Here is a 22,839-nt window from a genome sequence, read left to right on the forward strand (position 1 = left end):
CGAGGTTGAGGTGGTTGTTGGTCCTGTACGGAAGCCGGATTGGATAATATTTCTACGCACAAGCTAATGGGTAACCAAGCACCTAGCCTAGCCGTGTTTATACACCTGGCATAGGTTACTGGGTTATTCAATACCGTAAAATTCGAATAAACTCTACTTCAAATAAAAACCACGCATTATAAACGTTCATACTAATCGTCCTTTTGAGCATTTATGGTTATTCCAGTTGTTTATTCCCAAAGTCCAAGAGGTCCAATATCCATGTAGATAGGCTGTCAAGCTGTTTATTCCAGTGGTGGAGCTTTGGATGTGGGAGCACATTTAGTGACTGACTGCATGCTTTAAATGGTTTTTCTGGTGGGTGCGGTGGATCCCCCTCGACTAATACACTGACTCAACTTGGTGATGGCTTTGCAAAGTTGTATAACACCCACGCGGTAACCCATTCCTTTCCTTTGCAAAGGGCAGTGGCAGGCATCTTCTTACTCCATCGTTCTTTCTGCTTGCCAAAACTGCAACCATGAGGACCGGATTTGACGGAAAGGTGCGTCCGCACACGCAGGAATTACCCAACCAGAAACATGCTGCCAAGGCGTATATCTCTGGCCATACCTTCTACTCATCTGGCTTTGTCGTAGATGAGCTGTGCTACATCGAGAGCGCCGGCGGTGGCAAGAAGCACGAGGCCGTCGCCGTTCTAGGCGATAAGAGCGTCAAGCAAAACGTCGTCCTGCTAAGTCGTGCCTTGAAGGAAGCCGCCGGGCTCGACTTGGAGGGGAACCGTCCACATATCGCCTGGCCCGGAAGCTCCAAGAGAGGCTGAACTGGTCGTTGTCCGCGAGGTGACACCGCAAGAGACCGCGTTAGCGACGGAGCCCTTGGATGACGAGACACGCCCCTATTGGGAATGGAATCTGAAGGGTCGACTGGGTGCGTTTCCGTCGGCGCAGCGCTTATCGGCTACTTGAAGCTAACTCATGAACAGATGTGTCCCAATACGTCTTTGCCGGTTCGGTCATAAATGACGTTATTGGCCAGGGCCCCAAGCGGTCCTTCAAGGTTGAGTCGGTCAATGGTCTCAAAGGCCATGTTGCCAGAGTGAGTAAAACCACTAAGGTCAGAGTCGTTCAAGGCGACGATGAAGAGGAGTCGGACTTCGGTCTTGCTCCGAGGAAGCTGGAACTGGGCGTCCTCCCCTGCATGACAGATCAACTAGCGGATATCAAGTTCTTCTTTGACGGATATGGCATCGAAGCCGATCGAACTTCGGCATGTTGTATGTCGATAGAAGGCAGCGAAGGAACAGGGAAGACGATGCTGCTGAACCATATCGCGAGCAGCAACTGGGGTAAAGTGATACGCGTCAAGCCCTCGGATAAAGCTGCCACGATCGAAAGCTACTTCGACACAGCGATTAGCTCAGAGCGACAAACCCTCATCATCATGGACGATTTTGCGGGTCTGCTGGATAGGGGGAAAACACCCGTTCTCGATGCCCTCAGCGATGGATTTGAGCGTCTGGCTACTGAGACTCAACGACGCCGGAGGCGCCCCAATGTAGCCGTCATTGTGGCTTGTCGCGATTACCATGAAAACGTGCCCAGTTGCTTACGTTCCCCCGTTATTTCTATACGCGTGTCACCCTTCCCATTCCTGACACTGCCGGGCGAAAGGAAATCATCAGATATCATGAACCTAGAGTTCCCCAAGACTGCTTCGAGGAATTTGTGTCTGCACTTGGCGACCAAACTCATGCTTACACTGGCGCTGATTTGTGGGAACTAATTGTCCTCGCCGAAAGGGCAATGCACAAAAGAACACATAGATCACCCGAGGAAAAGGTTAGCTGGGAAGACATCAAGTACGCCTTGGCCGAGGTTCCCCCAACGGCCATGCATGATGTGACGCTTAAACCGCCTACTGTCAATTGGAGTGACATCGGAGGTTACAACGACGTCAAACAGTCTCTGCAGAGGGTAATCAAACGTCCCAAGGTAAGTTTCGCAAGTGCACCAATCTTATGGAATTGATACTTACATACAATTCTTGCAGCCCGAGCAAACCCTTATACACAAACCGCCAAAGGGTGTCATGCTCTATGGCCCTCCAGGCTGTTCCAAGACCATGACGGCACAGGCAATGGCTACAGAATCAGGATTCAACTTCTTCGCGGTCAAGGGTGGCGAGCTATTAAATATGTACGTGGGCGAAACGGAACGCTCGATTCGCAACCTGTTCCGCCGGGCTCGTGAAGCAAGTCCTAGCATCATCTTCTTTGACGAGATTGATTCGCTAGCAGGCTCCCGATCTGGACCAGGCGGTTCCACAAGCGGTGGCGGCGTTCAGGCAGTGACCACCTTGTTGACGGAGATGGATGGGTTCGAGCAACTTGGCGATGTTTTTGTACTGGCAGCAACCAACCGACCTGATGCCCTGGATCCAGCACTGCTACGACCCGGCCGTTTCGATGTGATGATTTATGTGCCTCTGCCTGACGAGAAGGCACGCGAGGCCATCTTCTCCAACAAAGCAAAGGAACTGAACTTCAAGGACATCGACGCTGCTAAGCTGGCAAAACAATCCGAGGGTTATTCAGGGGCCGAACTGGCACAAATATGCAACGGCGCGTTCTCAGATCACGATTACGACAACGATGGCCCCGAGCCGAATTACATGGAAGGAGTCGAACAAGCAATCAGGAATGCACCAAAGGGGGTTACACGAGAGATGCTTAATCACTTTGAGCAGTGGCATGATTCACGGAGGAACAACGTCTCAGGTGGTCTATTCCAGTTTAAATAGTGTCCTCATATTGACCGGGAATAATGAATCAGTTTTGCGTGAATCCGGGTTACCGTTTATGACACATCTTATAAATTGATTAATAGTAGTTGTTATACCGCTGGTTATTCCACATTGCGGTGCTCGATAGAGTTACCCCGTTGGCAAATGCCAGTTGCCCCATTATCTTATTGAGGGAAGCGGCAATTGATCTCCCATTATCTTAAAGGAGCAGCAATTGATCTAATTTTGAACTATCTACTTCCTTTAGAAAATTGAACTTACTCAAATCACTTTTGTTTTGCTGATTGATGGAAGCCAGACAACAGCGGACAACTCCTGGTGAACCCAGTGGCTCCGACATTCGGGATAACCCATGGAGAGACTATGGTCAGGATTGGCCAGATCTGATGAGATCAAGAGGACCAGTCGAAATATCGGCACAGGCGACGGCGAAGGATAATTTTGGCGGCTACGCCGCCATAACCTCAACCACGGAATCTGTCGAGGCTGCACATATAATCCCTGCCTCATACCTCACACCGATCAAAAACGAGCGAGGGGACAACGAGGTCCATCAGCCAATCAGGGCATTAATGTTTGATCACCTGCGAATTGTGTTCAAAGTGAAGTGCACTCATTTTCAGAATATCCGCGAGAAGAACGGCCCCATCGAGAACATTATACCCTTGGATAGTTCGCTTCGCTTACGATATGATGCTGGCGGCGTGTTCTTGCGATCCATCAAAAGCAGCGAGCCCAACCGTCAGTATCTCCAATCCCTAAGGACAAGAGAAACGTCTTGAGTCTCCAAACGACATCTGGGACGCATCGCGCACGCTGGAAGATGAGGAAACCAAGGGTTGGGTTTGCTGACAGCGCTCGCCGTGGGGAGGAGCATGGTCCAAACTTCATACGACACGGGGACATATATTGCATGGAATCACAAGATTGCGACCAATATCCCCTCCCCTCGCACGAGATCTTCGAGCTGCGGCTTGGCCTATCGAAGATTATATACAATGTCAGAGCACGCGGTGCGCTAGAGCATATATTTCGCGACCCAGCTCCTGACCCAGATGAGGGGAGTAACTTGGTTCGGACTGACCAAGTATTGCAGAGTACGCACGCGCCGCTGATCTTACTGGCCGAGGAGGAGCGCATCTTAGATGCAGACAAGGCAACGCAGTGGCTTGTCGCGATGGAGCAGCTCGAGTCAACGGAGATACAGAATGCATTGAGGTTAGGGCAGCTTGAGAAGGAAGAGCAGGAAGAATGGTTGGCCTTCGAAGAGAACTCGAAGAGCAGAGAGTGAAGGATACCAAAAGGGAATAGACCCCCAGGACAGCTTAGATATCAAACATGGCTGGTTAATAATAGAACTTAATTGCATTTCAGCAAAGTAAAGTTGGTGTTAAAAGGAGTCGACATCGATGGTGCCCAGCTGTAAAACGACCGTCACTCCCAACATCGCGCCCCATTTCAGGAGCAGCCATTAGGGCCCCCCTAGATATGTTTTCATTCTGCTTCTGAATTCTTGAAAGTTCAGTCTCGTGAACAGCAGAAGACTCCGAATCAGGTACGGTATGCCCGTCGTACACGGTGCTTTGACATGCCGCTTCACGCTTGCATCGCAGGGGTAGCATTGGCATCCCCTTGATGGCGACAACGCTGCCCTTGGTATAATGGTGGTAAGTATTTTCCGTAAGTAGTCGACTGGCCTAATCATTTATTAATTGGGCATTATAGGATTAAGTATTTTACGATTATACCACTATGCCACTATGCCACTATGCCACTAATTGGATAATTATTATACCACTGCACTAAATATTCCCTAATCTGTACAGGACGAGACGATATGGTGGAGGCATCGCTGTCGCCATTACGGGGATACAGTATGATACTGAGGGATACACATGGGTGATCTTTGGCATGGTGCGTGGCGGTTCAAATAGAATGGTTGAAGGAGGTTTCGAAATACAGACGAACGAACACAAATTTACGTTATCTCAGCGGTTGACTTTTGGGATAATTGGAGGAACCTAAACCTTGCAAAGCAATGTAAACGACACTCCCAATTACCAGTGTGTAGCTCCCGCCATGCATTATCTGGATTATGGTCTGGTCAAACTCAAGTATTGGACCCTTGAGCCAGGGGTTGCCCCTGAGTTTGGCTGACCTCGAGCCCTCAACTTGTTGCTTTCTTTTCCTACCTGCTGGTTCGGCTGTTGTCAGAGCAACACATATTCACCACCAATAACTTCTTCCACTCTCCAATTTGCTCACATCGAGCCTTTTCTGAGAGCATCGTTACCAAGAATCAATCACATCACCTGCTTTCATGGTTTGAGAGACGTACGTAACATGAAATGCCGGCACCGACCGGGCGGGCTCCTTTGTCTGTTCATTTCTCTTCGTAATCTCGTGAGAGAAACAGCTACTATATCCATTTACAGTATTGAACAACAACGCGCAATTATGACCAGGGGAAGAAAACGAATACGAGAAAACCGTGGCCAATACCCTGAGAATGCCCCATAATGCCCAAACGTGAAATGCGTATGCCGCCCAAAAACGCCGGTCTCTGTGTCCCCTCGACTATAAAAAAACGCCTCGCCCTGAAACCCCTGAAAATGACAGCAGAAAGAAAGAAAGAAAGAAAGGAGGAAAGGAGGAAAAGTGAAGTATGAATATGGGACCACAAGAAGCTTAGGCTGATGCTGATGCAAAGCCGCCTGACCCAGCAGGAAGCCCAATGGTGAAGGTAGGTGATGCGGTCCGTATGATGTACTGTGGTCCTGTTCCAGGCGTAGGAGTCGTGCAACTCAGCAGCATTTACTCCTAGGCTTGGTGATCTCGACCTGCCCATTCTGCTCCGCCTGGTTCTGCCCCTGATTCTCCATGGTCACGGCGGGCGAGAAGCCGGGCGAGAATAGCCAGCTCCTCCTATCGCGGCCAACCCTGAAGCTACCTCTGCCGTTCATGCCGTCGAAGTAGTCGTTGCCCATGCCACCCTCGTAGGGCGTGCCTGGGGTCATCGTAGCGGCCAGAAGTGCTTGCTGCATCTTTCTGTTCTGCTCGACGAGCTTTCGCGTCACGACCCTGAAGACTTCCTCGACGCCCTCTCCGCTCTCAGCGCTGATTTCATGGCAGGCGTCCCAGCCCACCTCCTGGCCCCAGAACCCGCTGCTTCGTTTACTACTCGGGCTGCGCGGTTCTCCTGGGCCAGCACTGCTCGCGCCTCCCATGCTGAGCTGGCTTGCGCCAGGGCCGGGGAATCCCGTCATGCCGGTGGGGGTGGCGGTGGGCGGCGGCGTGTTTCCCTGGCCGGGCGCCAGATTCTCAGCGACGTATGCTATGCACCTCTCGAACGGCACCTCGCGACGCGCGGGCTCCTTGGCCACGATGTCGGCCTTCGTTCCAACCACATGGAGGACGATATCGGGGGGCAGGTTTCGGCGGAGCTCGGTCAACCACACGCCCATTTCGGCAAAGGACTGCGCGTCCGTTATGCTGTAACACAAGATGCAAGCATTGGCGCCACGGTAGTAGAGTCGCGATATTGAGCGAAATCGTTCTTGACCGGCTGCAGGAGAGTAGGCGATATGTCAGCAAAATTACAGATGTGGCAGGCACTACAAGTAGACCAAGAGCGAGAATGAGAATGCACGAGGAAGGGAAGAATAGAGAAAGGGCAGATTACTCACCAGTATCCCAAATCTGCAAGCGTACCACGGTATCGGTATCACTGTCGATAACTCGCTTTGCCATGAAGCTTGCGCCGACCGTCGACGTGACTTGGGACGGATTGAAATTGCCCTTGCAGAAGCGCATCACCAAGGACGTCTTGCCGACGCCTTGGGAGCCGAGCACCACAATCTTGGCCTCGAGGGAAGACATGGTGGTGTCGGGCTTGGGAGGCGTGCTAAGCCCCAGGGGGAGGGAATGCGATGCGATAAGCTAATATACGTAGCGCAAAGCCAGGGCACACAGAGAGGTGGAGAGAGACAAGGTTGAATAGCCCGCCTCGAGCGAGAGCGATAAGGGGGGAAGACTCTCTCTCCGTCCGTCTGGGTCGAAGATCAGAAAAGAGAAAATTATTCAAAAGGACCACGAGACTGGCCGACCCAGTGATAGGGTATTTCTGCCAGCTCAGGTGAGATGGCTCACCGATCGACGTGCAGGCTAAGGAATCGGAGTTGCTGCCGTCATGCTACAGCAGGTAGGTGTTGGGGGGGGTTCGGATTGGAGGGGCAGACCGGAGCACCAGAGGCAAGAGGGCCAAAAGCAAGACGGTGGGAGAGATTGGGTCTTGCAGGGAAAAGAGTAGGACTGCGAATGCACGGCACGGCTGCGGCGCGGGCTGAGTGTGTGTATGTGTATAGGCGCGTGTACGAGTGCGTGAAATAAAAGAGTGACAAGAAACGAAAGCAAGAAAACGCATCAATCCATCCCAAATGGGTGTTGTGTTGTGTTGTGTTGTGTTGTCGGAGCAAGCGAGCGAGCGAGCGAGTGAGTGGTAGGATGATCAACTCAACGCCGCCCCAAGTCCATCCTACTTACTGTCGATGGCGAATGTCCATCAATGATTGGCCTTTTCCTGGCACGATCAGATGGGAAATGGGGTATGTGATGCGACAAGTAACAGGGGACTGGCTGCCCAAAGCCTAGAAAGCCTCCCACTTGCCCGCTGTAGATTTCCACTAAACGCCCTAGTGGGTGCAGTAGCCCAGGCGCCCTGCTCAGATAATGCACGCCTGCATGTAATAACGCAACGGGATGCGTCAAACGGAGTCATGCAACGCGCGCCCGCTGCGCCGTGCCGCTGACGTTGGGAACGAAATGAATTGTAACGTCCGTCCCCCGGGTTCCTACAGAATGTGGTCTGACCTGTCCACTGCCCTGAATCCCTTCACTTTGTACCTCCTTCCCCATGCCTTACTTGTATACAGATTCCAAAAAACAAGATAACATGACATTCTGCATTGCCGACGACAAGCGCAGAGGGGGTATCGGGGTATCTATCAGTATTACTGTACCCAGCAAATATGTCCGATATGCCACACACCCACGGCCGTGTTAGCTCGCTGTTAGCGCTCGTTTCCTCCAAGCCTCCTCCTTGTAGGCGATCCACCCCCGAGAAAGGAAAATCGACAGTCTGTTGAACCAATCATGTAGTGCCCACTCCAGAAACCCGTTTTTGGGGTAGCCGACACTCGAAGCAATTGCATCATCAAAAGCGGTGAGAAAGGCAATTCAGCTTGGCTCTGTATGTCATTTGCAGCTTGCCGAGGCTCGCCGGTGTGACGACCATGCATAAGGCGATTCTCGACTTCCAGTGCTTTGGGAAAGGGGGAAGGGGGCGAGATACGCTCTCTTGACTCTCCTTTGGGTTCCCTACTTGCATCTGTTTCACATACAACTGCGTAAACTCCGTGTATATTCCGCGTATATTAAGTAGATAAATATCTTATATATCTTGATACAAGTCTAGGTCCGCTAGTAAAAGTGCACAATACCCCCTGGGGTATTACAGCTTAGATTTCGGCTTCTTCCACTCAGGCGAAGCCAGTTGGTCATAAACCCGGTGGCCCAGGCTGTCCCTGGGCACGCTCGTAACGTGGCTACCAATGTTGGCTGTGTCGATCAACGAAGGGCCCAGCTGGTCGATGCTGGAGCATCCGATCAATCGCATGTTCATCTCCATCTCATCCTTCAGGAGCTGCATGGCCCGGTCCACGCCCTCCAGCCCATAGGCACTCATGGCGTAGAGGAAAGGCCTGCCCAAACCAACCCCTTGGCTCCTAGGCAGAGCGCCTTGATAATGTCCGTCGCACGACGGACGCCGCCATCGATGTAGACTTCGATCTTGTTCTCGAGGCCGAGCTGGCGAAGGACGGGCATCGTCTCGGCCAGGACCTCGATACCTGAGCGGGCAAAGTCGAGTTGACGGCCGCCGTGGTTGGACAAGACTACACCATCGACGCCCATTGTGACCGCCTTCAGCACGTCCTCGACTCGCTGCACTCCCTTGAGGATGATGGGCATCTTGGTAATGCTCTTAAACCAAGGTATATCCTTCCACGAAAGAGAAGGGTCAATGAAGGAGGAAATCGCACGTGCCGCACCCTGCGAGTTGTCCGTCTCCTGGCCAGACTGTACATTGGACCCTTGGTCGGTGAACTTTGACCGCATATCTTTCTCCCTTCGGCCAAGCTGTGGGGCATCGACCGTGATGAACAAACCCTTGCAACCTCGCTTCTCTGCGTGCTTGACGATGCGCTCCGTGATGGCACGATCGGAGTTGACATAGAGCTGCATCCACTGGACCTGGTCGCCCTCGGCGGCATCCATAATTTCGTCAAAGGAGCAAGACGCAAGAGTAGGAATCATCTGCACTACGTTGTGCTTCCTCGCCGCGCGAGTCAGCACTACCTCGCCCTCCGGATGCCCGAGTTTGCCCAATGCCGTCGCCGTCACGTAGAAAGGTATGTCGACCTTGGTCCCAAGCATGGTGGTTGAAGTGTCGACCTCCTTGACGTCGACAAGGACCCTGGGCCTAAACCATATCCTATGAAAAGCCTCGTGGTTTTCGCGCAATGTCTGAACACGTAGTTAGTAGTGGCCCATGATAGAAGAGGGAAATAGCCCGGCCTAGTTAGCTCTGCCAGCACTCACAATTTCGTCGTCCGCCGCACTTGAGTAGTATCCCCAAGCGCCCTTCTTCATGGTCCTCTTGGCCACGGCTTCGAAATCCAACAAGTTGTAGCATTGGGCCAGGGCGGGCTTGTCGGCGATGCGTTGCTGTCGCGCTTCCTCTTCGGGGTCAAATTCTTTCTCGGCGGTTTCGACCGTGCTCATGTCAACGGGGCCAAGATGCTTGGACTTGTCGAGGTACTTGTCGAGCGTGTCAGGCGGGTGGATAGGGTCGAACTCTTCGGTTGCATCTTTGCCCTATGCGCCAAGCTGTCAGCTCACGGGTGGCGTTGGGGGCTTGAAGTTTGTGGGATTCAACTGACGGCGTATTTCAAGATTATCTTCGGTCCACCGGGATGTTCTGGAGAGATTGTTAGAATGGCAGACGTTGCGGGCGCATATGTGGTTGTGGGAACGAACCTGGGAGGAACTCGGTTACATCGTAGGCTTTGCCCTGGAGCGACCGTCAGCGCGAAGTTTTGGTCAATTCGGCACAGCAAATACTCGTACATGAACTACTATCCAGCAAGAGTTCTTGTCATTGTGTTTGGCAACCTCGACACCGGAAAGCGGCATGTCGGGCTGCTTGCTTCTGGTGTAGATAGTAATTGCTTTTGGGCGGCCTGAAGGTCGGGGGTCTCTCCGAAGTTTGATTCGCGAAGACGATACAGTCGCTATAAGTACTCTCACTATACGATCAGATTGTATAGAAATTCTCAGTTTCGCTTCTGGGCAAATGTCAGTGCTATTGGGAGCACTGAAGAAAAGGCAAAGACAAGAAACAGCTCAAGTGGCGGACCGCGAATGACAATTGACCCAAATAAGGACGCACGTTGAATGCCGAGAATACTCCACTAGACAGTGCCGCTGGTCAGAACGCTGGTGGCTGGAGCCGACGTTCGCGACTGGGCTTGGAGGAATTACTAACAAGTTGGCTGGCCGGCGCGTTTCCAAGCGTCATCCGTCCGACCAAACCCCAACAGTCCAAGCATCGATCATCTGGCGTTCCACTCGTTCGGCACCCGAAGCTAAGTCTAAAATCGCGACTGAGTCGCCAAGCCAAGCCCTCCACCTGTGGAGAAAAGCTGGGGTGCGGAGAAGTCGCCCACTCGCGTCGGTCGTTCGGCTGAATATAGCACGGGCAGAGGGAGAGGTGATAGGCGCTCTTATCGATATCTCATTGTCGTCTACTGGTCCTTGAGATAGTATAACTATCTAATATGTCGAACTTATTTCCTTGAGCTGAGTATCGCCCGGGACGGGAACTATGCTGTCCAAGTGGACATTCCACGACCATGATGTCATCACTGGAGAGTCTATGCCCCAATAGAAGCCTCTATTCAAATCAGATACGAACAGCATCGAGAAATGCACAAGTTGCTGATTAATGCAGAGGCTGGCGCTGCTGAGACATGTAGGGATTACAAATCGACTACTGCACGCCATACATTAGGTTAGAAAGTATGTATAGAGTCGTCTTCGAACTCACTCCGTGCACCAGTACCCCGCAGACCCTAGATTGGACATGATACAGGAGGGCCCTTCTCTTGTCTCCTGCTAGTTCAAGAGGACATGCATGCACATTTTACCCGTTTCACAGCAACAAGCCGGGAATAAGCAAAATACAAGAAGAATACAAGCCTCGCCAAATATACCAGAGCGACTCAACAAAGATGCCGACCCACGGGCACGCCGTAGCCACGGTCAACGGAAACACCGTGGCTGAGACAGATGTCTACGAGATTGTCGAGGGAAACGTCTACTTCCCGCTGGGGTCCATCAAGAGCGAGTACTTCAGCAAGACCGACCACAGCACCCACTGTCCCTGGAAGGGCGATGCGAGCTACTATACAATCACTGTTGGCGGTGCGTACTCTCTAATTTACCTACACAAGCCTCAAGCAGGCTCTGCATATGTCATTATGGCTATAGGCACAGGAACCTCTACTAATGGGACACGGCATTCATAGGTGATGAGCTGAAGAACGCCGCCTGGTACTACCCCGAGACCAAAGAGAAAGCAGCGCACTTCAAGGACTACGTCGCATTCTGTAAGCTCTTGGCTCTCTGCCCGTTGAGCCGGGAAATTGGATAGATGACTGACCAAGACTCATAGACAAGACAAAGGTCAATGTCTCGACTGAGTAGCATCAATTTCGCTACTAAACCATGTCAAATCACGCGAAAATGGTACCAACAAGCAGTAAAGCAGGACGATTGCCCGCAGAGAGGAGATAACATTATAGTGCAGTCTGTGTAAATGGTTCAACTTTGACTAGGAATTGAAAGGGTATATAAGTACTTTTGTGCGGCATGTAAATCTCAATATGTCTGATTCGCCCCAGTACAACGTCCAGGCCTTCGTAAAATTCCATGGCGATCGACGTGGCTATCCAGGGCCTATTATATATGAATCACTACTACGGCGAGCTAGTTGCTTCCACTGGGTGGGATGGAGGAAAGAAGAAATGAAGAGAAGAGAAATCCCAACCGCCGAAATCCTCTAAGCCGACTCGGTGTGCTTAGCCTCATTGCTATTCGCGGACGCCGGGAGCGGCGCCGGCTGGTCCTCGCCACAGAGCTCCTCGAGCGTCTTGCGCTTGGTCTCGGGGATGCACAGGGTGGTGAAGCAGCCGAGCAGCATGAAGAGGGCGTATATCTGGAGGACGTGGTCGAGCCAGGGGCTGTCATTTTCCGGGGTGGCGCCGCGCGACTTGAGGGTCGAGATGGCGCCCTGGCCGATGATGGAGCCGATCTTGCCCGAGGCGGCCGAGATACCGTGGGCGGTGGACCGGTAGCGCGTCGGGAAGACCTCGCCGGGCACGATGAAGGTGGTCGCGTTGGGGCCGAAGTTGAAGAAGAACTGCGCCAGGACGTAGATGGCCAGGAGGCCGTTCTGGCTGTGGGCCATGATGTAGTTGTAGCCGAAGCCCATGACCACAAACAAAATAGTGAGGATGATGAAACCGCCCATCTGGATCGTCTTGCGGCCAAGGGTGTCAACGGTGGCGACAGTCACCCAATAACCAGGGACGGCACCAGCCAAGACAATAATGAGGTTGCCAATGGCAGTGTTCCACAGAACCTCGTAGGTGCGTAGGTTCTTGGTCGAGTAACCGATGATCTTGAGGATGGCGGCGTTGTTCAGGGACAGGCCGTAGTCTGTGAACCATTGTCAGTGCAGCTCCAGGGGGTCCGAGCAACAGTTACACTTACAGGCAACATCCAGCATGAACCAAGACCCGGCGGTACCGAGTAGAAGGAGACCGTTCTTCGGGATGCTGAAGTGGCGGATGAAGTCTGACCAACTTGCTTTCGGGATTTGCATCTGGGTCTGGGCAGCGTCGCGGGCTTGGATGCGGGAGACCTCGTCAGGCTTGCCCTCACTTTTACCAGACATATAAGCCTTGACATCATCGGTCGCCTTCTCGACATCGCGACCGATATCGAATGTGTAACGCTGGAAAAGGTCAGCCAGGGTCACGGACCAAGTCGTAGATCAATACCTACAGGAGTCTCAGGGATAGTCAAGCGGTAGTAGAGGGCAATGGTAGCAGGGACGGCACCAAACCCAATAACGACACGCCACATCTTGTCAACGGCAATAGCACAGTCACCACTGCAGTGCTTGGTGTCAGGAGATGGAGATAGAGATTGCTTGAAGCCAGCGGTAACGCAGAGCATTACGATTGCACAACACTACACGTTGTTTAGCATCGTTCAACTGTAATAGGGGGTTCAGTTGTTTACCTACCAGCTGGCCGAGACCTTGCATGGCGAACACTGCCCCCATCATTGCGCCTCTCCACTTTGTCGTAGCAAACTCCGAGGTAATAATACTCGAGAGAGGATAGTCACCACCGATACCGATACTGGTCCAATGTCAGCTGTGGTTGTAGTGTGGCATCACATGGAATATAAACGACCATCGGGGTTTTGACCGAAGCCACATAGCCCCTGGTTGAGGCTTCCATCATAACATATTTTGGGGGAGTTCATTACTTTGACTTACCCCATAAGGACTCTCCAGAAGATGATGAGGCCGACAACGTCGACAGATGGACTGTTGGAGCTCAGAGCCTGGGCTACAGTTGCGAAGATGATAATGATAAGCTCAAGACCGTACATCTTTTTACGGCCAACGTGATCAGCGAGGTAACCAAACCCAAGTTGACCGATGACAGTTCCGGCAGAGGTAGCAAGTTTGATAGCATTATCGGAGCTGGAGGGCATGGATCCGGCGCTGGGGTAATAGACTATGCCCAACATGAGCGTCAACAGCGACACGGCGAAGATGTCGTAACTAATACATCCGAGTTAGTCGCTACTGTTTTTGAGTGCGTCACAGTTGTCCCGAGTAAAGCCGGAAGTGATCTTGAGATTTGACACGAGCAGGATCCCGACAGTAACGAAGTATGCGAGTTACGAGAAGGACAAGGGACTAACCTGTCTGTGAAGAAACCAACACCGGCGACGACAACAGCTCTGTATTATGTCAGTACTACTCTTTAGTTTTCCAGATGACAAAGCTTCGTCCGGTTGTCATACCTGACATGATACCAGCCGAAGGGCGCAGCATCGATCTCGGCAAGAGCAAGACGGCGCCGCTCGTTGGGATCCTGGATGTGGAGGAAGTCATTGTGGTAGTTGTGGTAGGCAGCGTTGCCACCGGACGTCTTGGTGACGGCGGCGGGTGCCCTTGGTGTCTCGAGCTCCCCCGGCATTGCTGTGCTGCGTCGATATCCTTTTCCTGGGTCTACTTTCTCTTGACAGCGGTAGATAGATAGGTACGGGGTAGTAGTGAACCCTAACTGTGGTTTCTTGGAGGAAATAAATGCCAAGTATCGAGTTATATGGGCTCGAAAAGGAAATAAGGCCAAGGGGCTTGTGGCTTTGGTTGGACTCGAGGACAAGGGAGGAAGGAGAGCAAAAAGCCTGTCCCACGCGATGGGACGCGTCCTATTAAATCATCTCCAGGCAGAGACGAGCATAGCATTCATCCCTCCCAGGGGGTGGTCCCAGAAACCCCAAGCTGCCAGTCAGCCTGCACAGGTCCCCACCATCGGTCTGTGAAGTGACTGACAGGAAATTTGGGATGGCCCCGTTCTGATCGCCTGTTCGCTCAGCTCGATATAACCGTCATCTGGTGTTAGGCCCGAAGACAAGGATCCATCTGCGAATCGGCGCAGCGCCTGGGTATGGTACATATGTACCCCATTCACCGATAGGGATGTGTCTGTGTACAAGTACTTATATGGTATATGTAGCGGAAGCTGAGACGGCCCCACTGGTCGGTCAACGGATACGACGTAGTATAGCCATGTACACAAGTTGGGCTGAACCTTTCAGCCTATGCCCAGACCTGCATCGAAGTAGGCGATGTGCATCAGATACTGTTCAGTTCAAGAGGGTGGCGATACCGCATGGCTGACCTACAGAAATGGACGCTATTCGTTAGGCATTCTCGGACTATGCAGCGAGTTTAGCAAGAGACGACTATCGCGAGCCGCTTACTGATCTACTCAGAACCTGAGCAGTGAGGGCCCTCGAATTACAGTTTGATGGCACACCCACGTGGGTTACTGGAAGTTACGCCTCCTGTAGCGTGTCTCTTTTAGGGATCTATCGATGTCATCCCACACAGGCGGTCGCGCTGTTCGGGTAGACCGCCTGGCCTGCCCATCAGCCCACAAGAAGCCGTTGATTCGCATGCGGGTGTCTGCGTAATGCACTTCGGACGGCGGCGAACGGCTGTCGGGAAATGCTAGGCGACGAGAAAATTTAAGTACTGTTCGGTATGCGCATTTGGCTCCAGCGAGCTCTGATGGGCGCATTGGATCCTTCACGGGAAGGTTTGCTACAGGGTAGCAGACAAAACATTGCATCCTGTATGTTGACCGATACAGTTATCTGATAGACAGACGACGAATTAGAGTTGATGCTCCAGGCACGTTTTCCCAAACCAGTACTCTGATTGGTCGGCGGATCTGGGGGCCAACGATAGATCCCTGGCTGGGGGAGCCGGGGAGCCGGGGAGGGGGCCACGCCTCCCAGCCAGGACTAGGGATGTGCTACTTCTACTGGCAGTGTCTAATAACAGCATGGTGGGCTCGCTTGAGCTGTTGATGGGCGCAAACACTTGCGAATATTGGTCAAGATAGAGGGTCAGTTAAGACGCAATTTTTCGATGAACGGAGGAGTATAGCTCTGGCCGCGGAGATACATTTTGGGGATATATGGTCTAGAAACCGCCTGCTCAACGCCGGCGGGAGACGTCAAGGGAAGCAGGCACATCAAGCCTCACCAAGCTATCGCCAAGTCGCGCGGCGTCTTGCCGACGGGATCCAAAAGCTTCGCATGCTGACAAGCCTTAGGCAGGTCTTAGCTTTCGCCATCGGTTGAATCCCGTTTGGCACACTCATCGGGTCAACCCGGCAGCTTGGTGGCTAGTACTTCGCCCGCCAATTTGGGAGAGACATCCACGTCGCCCGAGATGCCCTTTCAACTCTTTCACAGAGGACTTGCAATTCATCGTTCTCTAGTTGGGATGGGGAATAGAAAGGCAAACACTCCTAAATTCTAGCAACGTTCTACGGTCGCCGCATCTTGGCTTCGCTGAAGGGGCAATCGGGCGCTCAGTAATCCAACACTCGTCGCTGATTGACAGCAAATCTAAAATTGGCGCTCTTCGATGAAATTCCCGCACAGACAGCCGTTCTATATCCGATGATATAATCCTTGCTTTATGGGCAATAGCTCAATTTCGCCTGTGGCTAGGCACTCACTGACGTATATGCCCAGGGGCCAACGATCTGCTCTAGAACCAGCTGGGCAGTCATAAGTGGCAGAGGAGGTTTTTAGGACTTGATCGGGAGGGATCTACTCCCTACATTGCGAGCCGCATTTTACTAGCAAACACTAGTAGGGAGTTCCGTAAGACCAGGACTGGCCGCCGCATATAATCCTGAAATATGCCGCATTCGCAGCCCCTGATCAGACCTCGACGACTTTGTCGTCGTCGTCGTCGTCGTCGTCACCATCACCCGCAGTAGTTTCAATAGGTGCCTGGGTGGCCATGTCCTCTTCGTCACGCATTAGCATGTTGGCTAAGCGCTCGCACGCTTCCCGCACTCCTTCATCGGCGACCTTCTTGTGGGTTTCCCGAACGACAGGGTACACTTGGACAGTCCGCATGAGATCGCGGGCCTGTCTCGTAGTGGTCAAGAGTAGCAGCGTCTCTAGATGTGTCTGTATAATGGCTGTATCTGAGTCGCGTTCCTTGTCAGGGGGTAGCAATTGCAGATCGGGCAGCATTGCCATTGTCTCTTCCTCGTCGAATTCTTCATTGCCAATGATAGGCAACAAAACATACGGTAATATGTTGATATCATCCTCGTCAAGGAAAGCTGGGTGCGACGGTACGTCGAAAGCAACGTTCTTGATGGTGGAAGCGACACCCTTCCTCCTGACGGATGACTTGTGCTCGGTAAACACCTTGAGCTTGGTGATGGGAATTACTCCGTCGTAGTCTTGTCTCCGAACAAAGTATTGGCGCAGCTCAGCATGTTTGGTCAAGTCGGCAAAGAGGTACGAGAGATGATCGTAGTCTGCGTCCTTGTTGTAGGTACCCTCTGCACCTTTGACAAACAGGTCCATCAACTGGTTCATGACCAAGTCATCGGACCCAAGCTCCTTTGGCGGCGCCTGTTTTCTGGCAAGAATGGATTGGAATGCATCCCATTTGGCCAGATTGGCCAACAACATGGATAGCAAGTTCGCGTTAGGCTCATTTGGAAGCTATACGATTCGTTAGCTTCGCACCAGACAAGAACTCGCCGTATGAATATTGCTTTTCTTCCATGATATGCGCTTACCGTAACAAAGCTCAAAATAGTGTCAAGAAACTTTTCGTCTGTAGCTAGATTCTCAAGGACCTCTCGATCGGCTGAAAGATTGATAAGTATGGTTATGACATGTTCGGCAATTTGCTATAGGATATTAGCAACGGGCGAAATATGAAAAGATGAGAAGCAGAATTAAAAAACAACAAGAAAACATACAGGGTGGTCTTTGACCAATAACTTCAAATTCTTGATTGGTACAAATTTGTCGGCTTTGAAAACCTCGGGCTGTGAGGTCGAAAACGGAACCAGGTTCTCTATCGCAACAAGTCGGATCTGTTGACTTGGATTTGCGATGAAGCCAACCAGCTCCTCAAGTTCTGTGGGCATTGTGAGAGGTAGGTAACCGTGTTGAGATACAGATTCTGTCTAACTTGAAAGGCGAGCTCTCTTTATCTCTTGATGCTCTTCATATGGTTGACCTCAGTACGGAAATCAAACATGATGGTGGGGGCGGGGCAGAGTCTCGCTCACTTAATAGCACATTACGTAGGTAGTTGGCCAATGATAAAAAATTATGCACAGTTTGAAGAGGCAGGCGGTGAGATTCTTTTGCACCTTGCAGGCCATTTGGCGTGCAAACAGCCGAGCAAAGTATGCGCAAAAGCTTCAGAGGGGGGCAACCATAATAATATTCGAAGATCAGCATTTCCTACAAATTCAGCTACTTAGGGGCCAAGAGCCACGAATGCATCAATGTCCGGGTATGGAATGCTGTTCTGTTTTGTAAAGTTGGACTGAAGTCTGCCTCCATCAACACCGTGATAAGATACGAGGACTATGAAAACTTCACCGCCTGCCCCAAAGAGCCCAATCAGCCTCTACGAAGTACCAGGGCACACACTGCACAGTGGTTTTTCCTTAGTGCCCCCGCAAATCCCCTATCGACAAGAAGCGGGAGTGTAACTTTTCGAACCCCACCAAAAAAGTTCAGGTCGCTGTTATCGATCCATGCGACAGATTTTCGTGCGCTCTGAAGCCGTGATACTACCAGCAACTTGATTCGCCGCCAGCACCAGATCTCAAGATGCCCAAGGCTACGACGCCCAACTCGCGCAAGGCGCGCCACGATCCTCTCGAAAATGAGTACCTTGCCACGGGCATTCTCAAGGCGCCCAAGCAGCGCAAATCCAAAGGCGGCAAAGACAACGAACGTGAAGAGGGTTTCATAGATGCCAAGGCTTCGAGGAAGATTTTGCAAATCGGTCGCGAACTACAAGAAGAGAACGAGGCCGCCCCCGAGGCCGCCCACGGAAGCGAGCGCATTCGGCTTTGATTCACGATTCGAGGATGAGACGAATGATGCCTTCGAAGACGACGGCGATGTTTGGAACGACGACGACGACGTTGTAGAGGAGGAGGAAATCGAGGTCGACGATCTTGCGACCTTCAACAGGTTCATGCCGACTGAGAACCAAGACCCGCTACTACAGCATGGCTGGCCAGGCCAGGAGCAGGGCGCGGCCCCAGAGCAAAGCACCAACTTGGCGGACTTGATTATGGCGAAAATAGCAGCCCACGAATCTGGAGGTGGAGCGACTCTCGAACCAAGAGATCTCGGCCCCCCGGACGAAGAATTCGAGCTTCCGCCTAAGGTTGTCGAAGTCTACACCAAGATTGGAATGTGGCTGGCACGATACAAGAGTGGTAGGTATCCCCTCGGTGGTAATAATTGAGGAGTTGCTGATGGAGTATGTTCAGGCCAACTACCGAAACCTTTTAAGATCCTGCCGACGATACCGAATTGGGAACAGATCATCGAATTGACAAAACCGGATGAGTATGAAGGCCAATCTCCGATAGCAGTGTTCATCTCTAACTTGTACAGGTGGACGCCAAATGCATGCTACGCAGCGACCAGGATTGTATGTATACCGAAGATATCTACGTCTCTGTCGGGACCCTGAGTTTCTTGATTTTAAATCAGGAGCTTAACCGCACATGACTAGCGCCGAATCCATCGAAGGATATGGCTGACTGAAATTCGTACAGTTTGTATCCAGCACGCCAATTGTTGTACAGCGGTTCGCTGAGATTGGTAAGTTGCCACAGTCTGATCATTAGGGATAGGGGCTAACAGACACAACAGTGCTGCTTGAACACGTCAGAAGCGATATTTACGAAACAAAGAAACTGAATGTACGTGGATCTTCAATTTCATTCTTACAATACCTTCAAAAGTTGTCCTCAGGGGAACCCCCTTGGGTTCCTGCCTGGGCTTTAACCCTGCCTCTGCTCGAAGAACAGTATCTGACTTGACCATATTTTCCAGGTCCATCTCTTCAATGCCCTCAAGAAGCTTCTCTACAAGCCGGCCTCCTTTTTCAAGGGTTTCCTATTTCCCTTGGTAAATTCGGGATGCACTTTGCGCGAAGCCACGATCATTTCAGCCGTGCTCAGCCGCGTCAGTATTCCTGTGCTTCACTCGGCGGCCGCCCTCAAGGGACTGTGCGACATCGCCGCGGAGCAGGCTTCTGCCCAAGGCACGGAGGCTGCCGGCTCCACAAACGTGTTCATCAAGACTCTGTCAGTATACCTTATTTGCATCTTTGATTCATCAACCCATCCAAAAGCCATGGTCAACTAACCAACACACTTTTGCGTAATAGACTCGAGAAGAAGTATGCTCTGCCTTTCCAGGTTCTCGATGCTCTTGTGTTCCACTTCCTGCGTTTCCGCAGCCAGGACCCGGCCTCGGTGAAGCAGGGCGACGTCATGATGGACATCAGCGAAGAGCGCGCGGCCATACAGCACAAGCTCCCCGTCATCTGGCACCAGTGTCTCTTGGCTTTCGCCCAGCGGTACCGCAACGACATCACGGAGGACCAGCGCGAGGCTTTGTTGGATCTGCTCTTGACCCACGGCCACCACACTATCGGCCCCGAGGTCCGGAGGGAGCTGTTAGCCGGCCGTGGACGCGGTGTTCCCCCTAGAACAGGGGCCGGTAGTGGATGGTGATGATACCATGCTGGTTGATTGATTGATTGATCGTTTGCTTGATGGGTACCTAAGTACATAACTGGTCGCATACGTTTCACATTAGTGTCCTCGCGACAGAAGAGTACTATTGTAGATGATACCAATGATGCATGACATATATGGGGTTTGGAGTTTAATAGATTGGTATGGATGGTACTTTATATTCAAATGTCACGGTGCACATGGTGTCTTACATACCCCTTTTATGCACTAATACTCGCCTTTTGGGACATTGATCGAAAAATCATACAATCTGACATTGATGAAACGCTTCCAACTACCTTAATCTTCTGAGCTCCCCCAAAGATTTGGTCCGTAGCTACTCGATAAACATATGGGTTTGGTTGCGCATGTTCTTTTTCTTCTTTGATCATTGTGCGGTGGGTATCATCATAAGGGGCCGCTGGGAGCGATGCACATACAGCAGTTTTGGATCCTATAACAGGTCCAGCTGCTGCCTTACTCGCCGTCTTCAGCCCTGACCTTTCTCTTCTTCTTCTTTTTCTCGCCACCCTCCTCAGGCGGGACGAAATCCCGCTCGCGCTCGCGCTTCTTCTCTTCCTGCTTGGCCTTCTGCTTTTCCATGCGTCCCTCCTGTGCGATACGCTTCTGCGCCTCACGTCCGATGTGATACTCGCCGGCTTCAAGTTGCTTATCAACCTTGGACTGCTCTTGCGCTGGCGGGAATGGCGTGTAGTTCTTCTTGGTCTTGTCTGTGACTTTGTAAGGCGTTCTTCTCGAGGACAGACTCCTGGCCTTGTAGTTAGGAAGGAAGCGGTCCCATGATTCCTCTGTAGACTATGTCAGCGATGTTGCAACGGAAAGCCGGTACTCTGTGGATGGCAACATACTTGCTAGTTCCGGGTCTTTCATAAGTTCCTGTTTAACCATCAAAGTCTTGATGGCATAGATCGGCTGCGTTTCTGTCAGAAATCTTTTATTTTCTCGAGGACAGTTTCATCAACTTACGTGAACATTGTTCATAGTGTCCTCCACAATTCGTCGGATTTCCTTCAGTCCCTTATACGGTCCCTATTGGTCGTTAGTTGACATTTTCCAATTTAGGATTCAAGATTTCTAGAAACATACCATAACTGAGACAGTGCTACCTTGACACAGGATATAAGTCTGCGTCAACAACTCGAGAGCCTTGAGTGTCTGACCATTGGGACCCACTGCCGTGATTTAAGTCAGCATGCTTTCTGGACGAACCTCTGCTCCCTCTGGCAGTCGATAGAGAGGAGCTCAGGGCTACTCACAAATCCTCTGTCTCCGCTTCGCAAACTTCTCCTTACTCCTCACAAGGTTTCGAATTCTATACCAAATAAGTTAGCACTTACAACTCTAGACAAAGCGATTGTTTGCAAACACTGCTCAAGATATAGTCGAGTTGAACCGTACGCTTCACGCGATCAAACAAGAAACCCTTGAGTAAATCTTGGAAAGCAGCGAAGGGTTACAAGATAACTTACTTAATGATGTCACAAGCAACCCCATCATTCAAAATCTGGTGGCCCCTCGAGTTAGTACCCTTTCCCCGTACTATCCGAGTGTGTAATGCAATATTGAAAGGCCAGTCGGTAACATCTGCCGAAGTAACGTGTGCCAACCACATCTTGATCCGAGCACCATGGGGTATTGCTTACCTCGATTGCTTTCGGAGCGGGAACGGATCTTGCCAGAAGCCTACAACACAAAGGTCAGTAAACCCGCATAGACAGAGGTGTTACAGATATAACCGTACCGAATCAGGTCTCTAGCAGAGAGGATGGCGGCGGGATCGTATGTCTTCCTGGTAGTCGCCACTTTCATCGAACCGTCGACCAAATTGAGCTCGCAGGCAATTCCTCTCTTCTCGAGGGCACGGGTGATCATGGGCCAGGACTCGCGCAGGTAGACCTCGCGATACTTGGGGAAAAGGACGGAGAAGTTGGATTCCTCGACGAAATGACCGGCGACATTGTGTTCTGGCTTGAACTCTTCGATCTTCCTGAATTGCAAAGCCAAGTCAGTATGCCGGTGCAAACAATCAAAGCCATTCTCATCTTGATGGAGAAAAGGCGATCGACTTACCACTTGTCAATATCATCGGTATCCCAAGGTTTCTCAACGTTGTAAGTGGACGGCATGGTGGGCAGTTGGCTTTTTCTTGCGCTGGAGAAGTGTCGCGACGTGCTGGCCTGAAGCGGACTTGAAATTCTGCAAAAAGAAGTTCGGTATGTTGACTGGAAAATTTCAGCGGGGCGAAGCGGCTCTCAGTGGGTACGCCAAACCTTAAAGCCCTCTTAAAGCCGGACCCATTCCAGCAACATACATAGCAACAGCCAGGCGGGTGACCAAAATGCGCCTACCGCAAATGGGCTTATATTGAAGTACTCGATACTACTACCTTTAATGTTACTTTATCGAGCTATATAAAATCAACGGACGATTTTAAAAATCTAGAAAATTATTATTTAAATTTCTTCTCAAAAAAATA

General features: G+C 51.5%; 9 protein-coding genes across 9 annotated transcripts; 4 read left to right on the forward strand and 5 right to left on the reverse strand.

Moving 5' to 3' along the window:
- Window positions 1–520: 520 nt before the first annotated feature.
- Window positions 521–2,802, forward strand: PG997_008477 (P-loop containing nucleoside triphosphate hydrolase protein; the record flags this gene model as incomplete). Its single annotated transcript, XM_066812792.1, has 4 exons — window positions 521–782; window positions 986–1,557; window positions 1,605–1,994; window positions 2,053–2,802. The coding sequence occupies 4 exons, from the start codon at window positions 521–523 to the stop codon at window positions 2,800–2,802; spliced, it is 1,974 nt and encodes a 657-aa protein (XP_066668134.1).
- A 1,001-nt stretch (window positions 2,803–3,803) lies between these two features.
- On the forward strand, window positions 3,804–4,096 carry PG997_008478 (uncharacterized protein; the record flags this gene model as incomplete). The annotated part of the gene is made up of 2 exons (XM_066812793.1): window positions 3,804–3,818; window positions 3,902–4,096. The coding sequence occupies 2 exons, from the start codon at window positions 3,804–3,806 to the stop codon at window positions 4,094–4,096; spliced, it is 210 nt and encodes a 69-aa protein (XP_066668135.1).
- Window positions 4,097–5,609: 1,513 nt separating this feature from the next.
- Window positions 5,610–6,684, reverse strand: PG997_008479 (ras family domain-containing protein; the record flags this gene model as incomplete). The annotated part of the gene is made up of 2 exons (XM_066812794.1): window positions 5,610–6,370; window positions 6,492–6,684. The coding sequence occupies 2 exons, from the start codon at window positions 6,682–6,684 to the stop codon at window positions 5,610–5,612; spliced, it is 954 nt and encodes a 317-aa protein (XP_066668136.1).
- Window positions 6,685–8,314: 1,630 nt separating this feature from the next.
- Window positions 8,315–10,056, reverse strand: PG997_008480 (cytochrome b2; the record flags this gene model as incomplete). The annotated part of the gene is made up of 6 exons (XM_066812795.1): window positions 8,315–8,543; window positions 8,579–9,387; window positions 9,463–9,738; window positions 9,804–9,841; window positions 9,901–9,934; window positions 9,991–10,056. 6 exons carry the CDS (start codon window positions 10,054–10,056, stop codon window positions 8,315–8,317), a joined length of 1,452 nt encoding a protein of 483 aa, XP_066668137.1.
- A 1,097-nt stretch (window positions 10,057–11,153) lies between these two features.
- Window positions 11,154–11,628, forward strand: PG997_008481 (uncharacterized protein; the record flags this gene model as incomplete). Its single annotated transcript, XM_066812796.1, has 3 exons — window positions 11,154–11,346; window positions 11,451–11,531; window positions 11,597–11,628. 3 exons carry the CDS (start codon window positions 11,154–11,156, stop codon window positions 11,626–11,628), a joined length of 306 nt encoding a protein of 101 aa, XP_066668138.1.
- A 355-nt stretch (window positions 11,629–11,983) lies between these two features.
- Window positions 11,984–14,204, reverse strand: PG997_008482 (phosphate:H+ symporter; the record flags this gene model as incomplete). The annotated part of the gene is made up of 7 exons (XM_066812797.1): window positions 11,984–12,642; window positions 12,697–12,940; window positions 12,991–13,179; window positions 13,235–13,352; window positions 13,493–13,783; window positions 13,927–13,965; window positions 14,029–14,204. 7 exons carry the CDS (start codon window positions 14,202–14,204, stop codon window positions 11,984–11,986), a joined length of 1,716 nt encoding a protein of 571 aa, XP_066668139.1.
- A 2,269-nt stretch (window positions 14,205–16,473) lies between these two features.
- PG997_008483 (uncharacterized protein) lies at window positions 16,474–17,711 on the reverse strand (the record flags this gene model as incomplete). Its single annotated transcript, XM_066812798.1, has 3 exons — window positions 16,474–17,277; window positions 17,355–17,468; window positions 17,541–17,711. The coding sequence occupies 3 exons, from the start codon at window positions 17,709–17,711 to the stop codon at window positions 16,474–16,476; spliced, it is 1,089 nt and encodes a 362-aa protein (XP_066668140.1).
- Window positions 17,712–18,408: 697 nt separating this feature from the next.
- Window positions 18,409–20,339, forward strand: PG997_008484 (uncharacterized protein; the record flags this gene model as incomplete). The annotated part of the gene is made up of 7 exons (XM_066812799.1): window positions 18,409–18,637; window positions 18,696–19,028; window positions 19,083–19,246; window positions 19,374–19,419; window positions 19,471–19,520; window positions 19,654–19,907; window positions 19,991–20,339. The coding sequence occupies 7 exons, from the start codon at window positions 18,409–18,411 to the stop codon at window positions 20,337–20,339; spliced, it is 1,425 nt and encodes a 474-aa protein (XP_066668141.1).
- Window positions 20,340–20,819: 480 nt separating this feature from the next.
- On the reverse strand, window positions 20,820–22,489 carry PG997_008485 (KRR1 small subunit processome component; the record flags this gene model as incomplete). Its single annotated transcript, XM_066812800.1, has 8 exons — window positions 20,820–21,151; window positions 21,212–21,275; window positions 21,330–21,392; window positions 21,450–21,535; window positions 21,620–21,675; window positions 22,007–22,046; window positions 22,091–22,350; window positions 22,434–22,489. 8 exons carry the CDS (start codon window positions 22,487–22,489, stop codon window positions 20,820–20,822), a joined length of 957 nt encoding a protein of 318 aa, XP_066668142.1.
- Window positions 22,490–22,839: the final 350 nt, after the last annotated feature.

This window comes from Apiospora hydei (assembly GCF_038363865.1).
Source record: "Apiospora hydei strain CBS 114990 chromosome Unknown utg000006l_segment0_segment0, whole genome shotgun sequence".
In the NCBI taxonomy this organism is placed as follows: domain Eukaryota; kingdom Fungi; phylum Ascomycota; class Sordariomycetes; order Amphisphaeriales; family Apiosporaceae; genus Apiospora; species Apiospora hydei.